The sequence below is a fragment of the Bidens hawaiensis genome, unplaced genomic scaffold, assembly GCF_021521415.1.
Source record: "Bidens hawaiensis isolate Kalapana, Puna unplaced genomic scaffold, B.hawaiensis_p1.1 tig00082751_1, whole genome shotgun sequence".
NCBI lineage: Eukaryota > Viridiplantae > Streptophyta > Magnoliopsida > Asterales > Asteraceae > Bidens > Bidens hawaiensis.
Window position 1 is genome coordinate 19,110 of NW_027503906.1, and position 11,572 is coordinate 30,681.

Sequence of the window (11,572 nt, forward strand, 5' to 3'; positions counted from 1 at the left end):
TGTTTTTTTAAACAAAAACGCATTTACAAGGAGCCCCTGATTGATTCTATAATAGCCTCGGTGTTTTTATAGGTTTCAAATAGAACTGTTAAATTCAAAAATAGTTAGACCAAGTGGTTGAAAAACCCGTTTCTTGTTATGTAATTTGGTTTTTCTTCGGCTAATTTTCTTTTTAGTTGGTGATTTTTAGTTATATATTTTAATTTGGCTGGTAGAAAAACGGTTTTGAGGAAAATTTTTGTTTCTAAAAAAATAACAATAAACTGTTTTTTGAACGGCGACTTTTTTGTGTTTGTGGATCATTACACTCCTTAAATTGGAGAGCTTCGTTGCCATGTTCTGACTAAACTATGTTGTCTTAACCGGGTCCACGCTGACATTAAAGTTTGGCTTGGTCATTCACCCAGGAAACCACACCCGCTGGCTGCCACTTGATAGTCATGCCACCACAAGAGCAAAATCTCAGGCGTAACACACGGTGAAATAAAAACTCAGGTGGGCTTGAAATTCGAACTGACAACCTTACACAAGGCTTCGCTCAAATCATTCGTTACCCTAATCCACCAAAATTACATAAATGCAAATCAAACATGAGTCTTCACTAAAAACCGAATGACCCTAACCCATCAACTATTCAACTATGTCCTAAAATTTATTTTAGAAACACTAAATTATATGATAAAAGGGCTTTTGTTTCCTAAAATCAATCACCTTTAAATGTTTTAGAAGTACAAGAATATAGGAGCATGGGATGCAAGTCCTTTGTGGTTGGTTGGTTCCATGTTGGGGGATCAGTCTTTACCTATCATTCTGACACAAAAATTGCAGCCTTTTGACCACTGACCTCTCCTCAAATCACAACAATTTTTTTCACTTCAACTCAACACAACATGCTCATTCTATGAAAATGTTACTTTCAAATTACAAGATTATGTTTATTTTTCTTTTCATTATTTATAAAATTTCATTTAGTAAACATTATTTATATAAAATTCACAATAACAAAAGAAAATGTTAAAAACACTGGTGGTTAGTGTTCAATCTCGTTTATTTTATCGAGCTAAAATTTTGAGCTTAACTTATAAAATGATTGAGCCAACCGACCTTTTAACAAAAATTATATAGATAAAAATAAAATTATTTAACATACACATGAATAGTTTATAAACTACGAAATTTATAATTTATACAAGTTAAAGTTTAGATTTTAATTTAATCGAGCTAACAGATAATTTTGAACATGCTTTTATCAACTAATCACAAAACTTTGTGAGGTGTAGAAGACATATTTTCACTAACCAAATGGCATTTAGCTCATTGATGTACCAGATTCTGATAGTTCAAACCCCGTAATAGAATATCTAGAACTAGAAGTAGAATCTTTACGGTTAAAATATATAAAAGCATTCTCACTAGTAAAATACTTGTGATTTTCTTAAATAACAACAGAAATCCAAACACATAATAATCCCTTTTACAACAATTTCTTAAGGGCTCCATAAATAAAAGAAAACCCAAATTACTTTCAATTCAAGTACATAATTCCATAATCCATAATTCCATATACCTCTAAATCTGCCCAAATGAATGAGCCAAATACGCGAGTGTCCCAACAAGCGGCGCATTCGTGTATGTTGCAGGTTCCGCCTGAAAATAATCAGACCGTTCATCGGTATAATGATCATGCTCATCTGGTCCCCCAACCACAGCCCCAACCAGTATGTTCGGGTCTGGGGTCTCTGAATGCATGAAATTAAACCCGGACCCACAATCTATTTTAGCCGGATGTGCAGAGACGGATGGGAGAGAGGATCCCCTATGGTGGATCCTTTGGGGGTATCGTGGACCATACCCCACCATGAACGACATCCTCATCGGATTGTCGCCGAGCAAATAGTCGACTTGTTTCTTGGCAATGGTTCGTAGCCGTCGAGGGGTCACGATGGTCCCACCGCAGCTCACGAACTTGCGCGATTGGGTCAAGTATTTTGCATAGGTCACCAATAAAAATGTTGTGGATGTCACATATTGTAGGTTACTATCATCCATCTTGAACAATAGCCCACCTGTTTCAATAAAAGATTAAAAATGTTACACTTGGATTATTAAAAATGTTAAATTATACAAAAAATGTTATACTTAGATTACTATTTATAAAAGTTGTATAAATATACCTGGGGTGTATTGGGTTTGAGAAGATGGGGCTCCTGGAACAAGTGAGCAAATGAAGCTATCTGCATGATCCTTGTAATCATGGAGAGATTGAACCTTTTGGACTAGAAACATCTGTTTAAAATCCAATATTATATTAGCGTAAAGCCATACAAACACCACTAACATGCTATCTAGACACCACTGACAATGGTTATATGTGTCATTTCAAGGGGAAATCATACGACCAGTATAAGGCTGTTCAGAAAGTTTGCTCGAAATCGGCTAGGTGTAAACGAGCGGAGCATGAGTCAAGGTCGGTAGGCCCATGGATTACTTCTTGTCTCGTTTAAATTAAAACCCGAATTTATATATAGATAGATAGGTGTTACGCAAAGTCGAAAATATTTAGAATGACTTTCTTAATATCGAATTTAACGTTTGGATCGTTTATATTAAAGCTAGATTTAGATATATATAATTAAACCATAACCCATATTTTAATTTACATAAAATATTAAATATGTAATTTATTAATTTTTGTATTATATTTTTTATATATGTCTATTTGTGAAATATAAAAAATATTCAAAAATAAATAAACTGGCTCGAGCTTTTAGGAAAGCCAAACTCTAGCTCACAATTTCAGATCATTTAGATTTATCTAAATCTAAATGAGCTGCAACCGAGCTCATTTTTCGTCCGGTAATGTAGGAAGCAAAAATGTTTCAGTTAAATGAGACAAAAAGAATTCATTACTTTGGAGACAAGAATCTTGGCCCCAGCATGCTTATTATCCCAGCTAAAAGTGTTGTCATTTTCATTCACACCAAGTGTTTGACCATTAGCCTGAATATAGTTTAAATATGCAGGGCTTCTTGTAGCTTTCTGCAACCATGCAGCTCCCCATAACAACTCATCCTTCACATAAAAAATTATTTTTTAATTAATAATCAGCATCCTTTGTTAAATAACTAATTGTGGTTATGGGTCATTTCATTTAGGGTGGCAATTGCGGACACGACCTGGACCTGACTCGAAAAAAATAGGTTTTGGGCTGAGTAACACGACCAGTTTTGGCAGGGCCGTCTGGGATGGGGAGGCAGGGAGGTCGACCGCCTTAGGCCCGATCATCCCAGAGGCCTGAAATTTTTTTAAAAAAATTATATATATATACTTATATTTATAAAAAAAAACTATATCAGACCCAATCAAAGTTTTGTTTAAACAATATCCAATAAGTCATGCCCAAAATCCAAAGCATATACAATACTTGATAATTACTTTTTATATATGAGTTATCGAATTTATATTTATTTAAGGCTCGAATTTCTACTTGCATTTGGCCCAAAATATTCTAGCAATTCTCAGAGACGGCCCTGCTTTTTGGTCGGTTTTAAAAACGACTCGGGTTTGGGTTGGCCGTTTTAAAAATAGATCGGGTTCGGGTTGACCAGTACATAAGCGGGTTAATGTGTTATTTAAAAAAAACTTTTGGAAGTATATGTTTGTTCTTGTATTTTCGTTTTCCATTTTATAAAAGATAGCCAAAATACACTTGAAATTTCCAATCCAATTTCAAGATATTTATTATTTAAAAAAAAATAATCATATTTACCGACTCTAAATTATATTCATTTTTTAAACATATTTTACTTTTTTGATAAATGGGTTAAACAGGTCGTGCTCGGGTCAACCCGAATTTATGTGTTTGCATGTTATGGTAAAAATCTTTGAAACAAATAATAATATGGGCCAGGTTCATGACTAGTTTCTTGCTAGCAAGCGGTTCATTTTAATAATAATTTAGCCGCAACCTGTATGAAGTATTCTTACTAGTTTCTTGCTAGTCGGGAGTTTCGTTTTAATAATAATTTACGATTAAAAAAAGTACTAATCAAATTACCTGATATCCGGAATAAGAACAGTAAAATGGACACACATAACTCTTAAGTCCATCACTGTAAGAGCCTCTATATTTATCAGCAAATGCAAACACCTGTTTGTAACATTTTTATAAATTATTAGTTCTTGTCATGTAATATATTTATAAATTATTGCTTAATTCACCCGGATAGCGCGGTTAAGGAGGACTTTGGAGTAATTAGGGTCAGATTTTCTGAAAACCAAACTAGCAGAAGCTAGAGCAGCAGCTGTTTCGGCTGCAACTTCGGTCCCAGGGTTGTTTCGGTCAATCTTAATTAAGGTTCTTTGTGTGTCCATGTCTTCGGGTCTTTCCCAACACGCGTGATCTTTGTTCGCGTCGCCAACCTTAAAATTCATGACATAAAATTTAGTCATAATCGTGAAAACGATACGGATATGAAAAATTTGTAACGAATAATAAAACGATATTGATGAATAATATTTTACGTGTATTAAATAACTGAAAATACTGAATAATAATGACTATCACAATATTCAAACTAAATATAGAATAATGACTAGCAAACAATTTTATAAATAAATGACAGATTAAATCATAACATACATACGTAGGATGATCATGTTTAGGCTTTTAAATAAGCCGAGCATAGCCTGAGCTCATTTAGGCTCAACGTCGGCTCGTTTGGAGCTATATTTCGAACAAGGCCGGCTATGAGGCAGGGCCGGGCCCAACACCCCAATAAGCTCGATTTTTTTTTTTAAATTATATATATTTTCTGAAAAAAAATATGTTTATTTTTAATGTTTAAACCTAATTACTAAACTAATTTAAGGACCCAAACGCTTTTCCGCATTTGGCCCAAAAAGTTTTCAGTATTTTCATAGCCGGTCTGATTCTCTAAAGCTCAAGTTTAGTTCGTGAGTAGTTTGTCAAGCTCAAACTCCTCTCGGGCTCGGCTCGTTTATTATTTATTAGTTATTTATTATTCTAATTATCTATAAGTATTAACACATATATTTATTTATAACCACACATAAAAAGCTCACGAGTCAGCTCGAGCTTGATGCGTGACCTTGGGCTCAAGCTCGTTTATTAAATTAAATGGGCCTTAATAAAAGCTCAAGCGAAGCTCATTTAAGCTCGGCTTGACTCGAGTTTTTAACGAGCCGATATCAAATAGCACACAAACAGCACGGCTCGTTAACTTACCTGAACATAAATGGTGTCGGGTTGCGCGGTCGCTTTGAGAAGATAATCGGTAGCCCATCGGATGGCGGTTTTCGCATTTCCTAACTCGCTTTTCATCACGCCACCGAATTCAAGCACACTCCATGACAACATTGTGGTGGTGAACGCCATCGGAAACCCGAAGTTAATATTATCACCCGCATCATAGTACCCGCCTACTAAATCCACCTGCATTGTCAAATCACCACATTAATCCATCGGAAACCCGAACTTAAGTGTAGGTGTTGGTCGGCCCTTGTGAATTTTTTTCCAGTGTTATATATATATATATAATCCTGACTGACCTTTATAAAAATTTGACACCAACCCTTTTCTGACCCTGTGAAATTTTTCCTGGGTCCATCACTGAATCATTGGGGTCCACTGTTTTGTTTGGGTCAGTTTTTAGCTAAACTGAAACTTCAGTTTTTGAATTTATGAAAACTTCGGTTTTTCAGTTTCAGTTCTTTCAGATCATTAGGTTCTTATAAATTACTTTACAAGTAAAACAAATTAAAATCTATACATTCGGTTGAGTTTTTAAACAAACATAAATCCAAACAGTCAGTTTTTTCGGATTTATTTTGTTGATTAATATCGTGGCTAAAATATTTGAGTTATGTATTTATTAAACTATTATAAATTACTTATAACAAAAAATAAAAATATATAAATCCCGTTTGTTTTTTTCGGTTTACGAAAACATAAAACCAAACCGTCAGTTTTTTTTTATATTACATAAAAAAACAAAATGAAAATCTATACATTTGGTTAAGTTTTTAAACAAACATAAATTCAAAGTTTTTTGGGGTTTATTTTGTTTTATTAATAACGTGGCTAAAATATTTGAATTATTTATTAATTAAACTATTATAAATTACTTAAAACAGAAAATAAAAATATATAAATCCGGTTCATTTTTTTCTGTTTACGTAAACATAAAACCAAACCGTCAGTTTTTTCGGGTTTATTTTGCTTTATTAATAACGTGGCTAAAATATTTGAGTTATGTATTAATTAAACTATTATAAATTACTTAAAACAGAAAATAAAAATATATAAATCCGGTTCGTTTTTTTCTGTTTACGTAAACATAAAACCAAACCTTCAGTTTTTTTTTTATCTTACATAAATTGATACCGCTAGACCAGAAACCCGTAATTTCATAATAACAAAAATGCATACGTGCATGGAGGATCCGTCAGAGAGTCCAGAGTCTTTCCTCCAAGATATTCTTTGGTTGGGTGGGAGTTTGCCTGACCTTTGTCCTTCATAGAACAGAATGGACTTTGTTAAGGCCTCATGGTAGTTGTGGGCGGCGGTGGGAGGGTGGCGGACTGTTGCGGTGGCCGCGGAGACGGTTAATAAAAGGAGGAGGAGGTGGTGGAGAGAGGATGCCATTGGTGGTGATGGAAGTAAGAGTGGAGTGTGGAATGTGAAGAAAGTTGAAAGGTGTTTGTGTTGTTTATATAGAGATTTTGAAAGGTGGTTTTGTAGTTTGTAACGGAGTGGTTTTACGTAACCGAAATTGTTATAATATTTTAAGGAGCGCAGGATATAATTGTACACCATGCGTCACAGGCACGGGCCGTATATGTATAGGTCTATGCAGATTGCGTTTACAGTATAGGTAGGTTTTGTTAGACATCGTTAGATTTTTTTTCATGTACCTCGTATTTGTCGCAATTTTAGTTGTGGTTTTTTATTGAGTTTTGATTAATTAAAAATGGGATCTTATTAAATAGTTTAAACAAAAATTGAAAAAAATAAAATTGTGGCTATGCGTCTCGTATAGGTCTGTATAGACACCACATGGGTGATGTCCAAATATAACATCCCTAATAAATAGTATTAAGTATACATGTTGTTTGATGTTTATGTTTGGAGCGATATTGAAGAAAACTATGAGTTGGATCAGACAAGTAAAATAAATCATGGCTCGAATCTTGTTTCGAAAGGTTGGCTCGCTCAATGGCTTGTTTGTCAGTTGTTTGTTCAAGTTAAGTCAAACTTTTAACATATTGTAGCGTAACTGAAGATAATCATATTTTTAAGCCAAACACTCGAGCTTTATTTTCTTATTCGTTCCAATTCAAAACAATATTTTTTTCCTTCCTAGCTCTGACAATTTTAATCGAGCTTAAAAAAAAGATAAACAGAGCTGGTTCAATTACCCAAGCCGAACCCAAACTCAAATTTTCTTGGTTAAATAAGTAAGTTTACCATTTTAGCAATTTGAATATTTTTTCCATAAAACGTGTTAAAATTTATATAAAGACAAATAACAGGTTATAGTACACACATGAGTTATGTGATTAGTTATAATCATGAAATTGATAAAGATATAGTGGTATAAGTACAAGTTTGCAACAATAATCAAGTGGTTTTACTGCAAAAATTAGTAAAAACCGAATACTTTTTTTGGTTCACATGTTTTGCCCAAGATAGGTGTAAACAAGCTGGTGAGCTACTAGAGATCGGTTTACTAAAAGCTTGAATTAAGTCGAGTGAGTCCGAGTCTTAAACTAGGCTCGTTTAGTAAAATATAATTCTAACAAATTTCAGACAAAAAAAAGGGCAATGATTTTGCTAGAGTATTGCAACAATAACGATACGTTTTTTCGTTGGAAATTGTTGATAACTCCAACAAAAAATACATTAATCAGTTATGTTTATTATTTTCATTGGAAAATTGTTGGAAAACATTTTAAAGATAATTATTTGTGTTATCTAATGGATTATAAGTTTTGTTGAAAGTTGTAAGAATTTTGCAGGAGCATACCTTTATAGCAATTTTGTAGGAAAAGTTGTTAAAAAGATATTGAAAATGATTTTCCAACATGTGTTTCCCACATAGCTTTTTGTAAGAAAATGATTCCATTTCTAGTAGTTATATATTTATTGAGAAGTTATAGATGTATAAAAACTAATTAATCATAAACGAATCAAACTTGAGCTGAAAAATTATTCATGAGACAAGTCGAGTTTTAGAAATAGAGCTCGAAACAAGTAGAGCTCGAGCTCTATATAAGTTAAACGGACCGAGCTCAAGCCTAGTCAAGCTCATGCTCAACTCGCCTCGTTTACACCCCTAGCCACAACACCAACCAATTTACTTTATGTTTTCACTAACCTATATCATAGTTTATCGTTTTACACGTTCACCATATATTAGTTCTTTGGATAAAAAACAGGTCAAAGGGTTTAGAGAAGTGAAAAAAATTTAAGTTGTAATTTGGTTTTTTGTAGTTGTTTGGTGCTCCTATCGTTGTTGGCTGCTTGTTAGCGGGTTGGTTTTGGCCCTTTTTGCTTAATGAAATTTGCCGTTTGAAAAAAAAAAATAAATAATGCTTTCCACTAAATGACTTGTTCCAATTAAACTACTTTATAATGATTTATTCTGCAAAATCACATATGCAACGTAAACTAGGACTCAGTAAGAGCATGCGTATCCATAGTGATAACTAAGTATATAAGGGGTTGTGCGACACGTGACGTTTTAGTCAGAAATGTCTAATTTTGTAAAAAGTGACGTAATGGTAAAAAAAACCTCAAAACCCTCTTGCAATCACTACATAACTATTTTTTAATTATTTAGTATAAATATAAATTAAAAACAGATTGATTGAACAAGGTATTCTCCCGCCACCATTATATATACAACAAGCCCACCCAAAACTAACCTCAAAACAAAGACATGTAGCAGCGTTCACATCGTTTTGGAGCTAGTTTGGCTCCCACAACATGATCTCTACGGGAGTCTAAGTCTATGCAACTAGTCTAGGAAGGTATTTGGTAGGGGTGCATGTGGTGCGGTCCAGTTTGATTTTCGGCTAAAATCAAACCGAAAACCAAAACTTCGGTTTTTGGAGTTTTTAAAACCATTTTCAATTTTCCTGTTTTCATTTTGGTTTCGGTTTTTTCAGTTTTTGCCATTTGAGTTTGAAATTTTTTGGCCAAAAATTTTTTGGCAAAAATAATGAATTAGGTACAAATAAATTTGTTAATTGTAAAATAATAAGCTATTATACATTTGACCAAAAATATTTGAGTTACATATTTATTAAATTCTTATAAATTACTTAATATAATATATAAAAAAACAAAAATTTAGGAATTTGGTTCGGCTCGATTTTTATTACATGCAAAACCAAGCGAACCATTAGTTTGGTTTTTACAAAAACATAAAACAAAACCTTCGGTTTTTGTTTCGGTTCAGTTTTTCGATTTGAATTTTTCAGTTTTTTCGATTTACAACCCTAGTATTTGGGTGCAAGCTACATACACCTTAGCTCACAATTGCAAACTTGAAATGTTCATATTACATATCAAATAAAGCACATTGTATACTTATGCAACCCTTTAATGTATCAAACAATATGTTCGCGTTAACATAAAAACTTTTAACGATAAATAATATGATTCTACACAATGGGACATATTGGTGAATTGATGTTGTAGGTTTAAGTCTATTTTGGGTTTGCATTTGACTATTTTTGAGGTAGATTTGCTAATGAAAGAGGCTAAAGATGCGGTTTGGTCGTGTGGTAGTGACAAGTCTTCAACACTGGATTGTTTTAAGTTTGTTTTCAATAAACGACATTAGGAGGTTTTTAAAATAAGCCATTATGATCGTTAACCATACATTATTGTCTTACGTTTGCTTTCAACGTCGCGCATTTTAAAAACAAGTAAAGCATCACTAACAATCGTACACACCACATTGTATATTTAGGAAAAACAATTGGTGTACCTTAGGATAAAATAACAAATCTATTAACGGTTAACCTGTTTATTTTATTGAATTCCAAATAAAAAAATATTGTGATCTATTGATGGAATAAAAACTGTCTTTTTGTTAGATATCAAATTATTTAGAGAAGATTAAACTTTTAATTCTATTTTCATTATGTTGAAATAATCGGTTTAATCGGTCCTACAAAATTTTTGTCATGATATATCATTTTCTTCTTGATTTGAACCCCTTTTTGTGCCAATGATTATATTATCGTTTAGGGGTGCATGTATTAAACGAATATGATTAATGTTTAAACACTATTTAAGATTTCAAATTCCTAACATGTGATGTTTATAGTCGTTAGAGTGTCACATTGCTATGAAATTAGATGGACAAAAATGGATGTCGGTGAAGATTATGACGATGATGTATCTAAATAATAACAGAATTATCGCCGTTCAGAAAGAATTAATAATAATAATAATATAGTAGAACCTCTATAGTTTAATACTCGATAAATTAATAGCATCGATAAAATTAATAATTTGTCCGGTTTCAACTTGGTAGCTGTACAAAATTGGACTCCGATCGATTAACAATAATATATTTTTTTAAATCCCGATATAAATTTATTGGTTCAAGCGAAACTATAAATTAATAATTACTAAAATATTCCAAAATTCTAGAATTGTCTAGTAAAAAATGAATCTATAGTCATTTATTTTTTTGTGAACTTCAAATTAATTGAGTTCATCTTTAAATCTCCCCCCATTGCACTTAAGAGTTAAGACACTATATTCTCATTTTGCAACAAAAAGTTGTGAAAAGTTGTTGTCGTTTGCAGTGCTTCTTTTCTTGTGACCGTTCCAAAGGTGCTGAATCATCATCAACCAGATTTCGAACGATATCCGCCATAATTTCTTCAATGTTTTAAACCTTGTAACATTCATTATTTTCACATTGATAATCCAACAACTTATTCACATCCATTTTGTCCCGATAATGCATTCCCGTAATCAAGTTCTTAAGCTCATAAATGTCTTCTCCATAATTTACATCGTTTATTTCATTTGAGCCGGTTGGATTAGCCGGATGAATTTTACAGTGTCGAAAGCAATTTGCTATGGACTCTTATTTCACATTAATATCTCACTAAATTAATAATTTATTAATTTGTCGATATAGTAATATCCCTATCTAAATTAATAAAATACCCTAGTGTTTGTCATATTTAAGATGGGAAATTGATAATCGGAGATATCTGGTTACAAATGTTCAATTTTGACACAAATTGGCTCCGATAAAAGTAGACTGTTTTATTTGGAGATAACTACTAGATAGGATTGCAACAAAATTTGCGTTGGCTACCATAGGTATTCTTTTCGATGATTTGAGGCATGTTTTGTACGGAGTTGGGCCTGAAAGAGCTTTACGCATTATGATTAATTGTGATTATGCTTTGTTATGAAGTCATGGTTAAAGATTTTGGTTGCGGGTAATTTCGTTTCAATACAGGATATGCTTGAGATTCTGGCAAAGCATTAAGCAATCAATGAAAAGGTTGTTTT

At 32.8% G+C, this 11,572-nt stretch overlaps 1 protein-coding gene across 1 annotated transcript; it reads right to left on the reverse strand.

The window, feature by feature from the left end:
• Positions 1–1,569: 1,569 nt before the first annotated feature.
• LOC143607463 (endoglucanase 17-like) lies at positions 1,570–6,766 on the reverse strand. The gene is made up of 7 exons (XM_077082906.1): positions 6,452–6,766; positions 5,249–5,455; positions 4,222–4,422; positions 4,058–4,150; positions 2,911–3,072; positions 2,175–2,286; positions 1,570–2,066 (listed from the first exon to the last, which is right to left on the reverse strand). The coding sequence occupies exons 1-7, from the start codon at positions 6,665–6,667 to the stop codon at positions 1,570–1,572; spliced, it is 1,488 nt and encodes a 495-aa protein (XP_076939021.1). The 5' UTR covers positions 6,668–6,766.
• Between the last annotated feature and the right edge of the window lie 4,806 nt (positions 6,767–11,572).

Bases quoted from the DNA above. Each gene is read 5' to 3' on its own strand.
- LOC143607463 (XM_077082906.1), bottom strand. From the start codon at position 6,667: ATGGCATCCTCTCTCCACCACCTCCTCCTCCTTTTATTAACCGTCTCC. The intron at 4,423-5,248 runs GTAAGTTAACGA...ATGAATTTTAAG, and splicing joins CCGACACCATTTATGTTCAG to GTTGGCGACGCGAACAAAGA. The intron at 2,067-2,174 runs GTATATTTATAC...TTATTGAAACAG, and splicing joins TCAAACCCAATACACCCCAG to GTGGGCTATTGTTCAAGATG.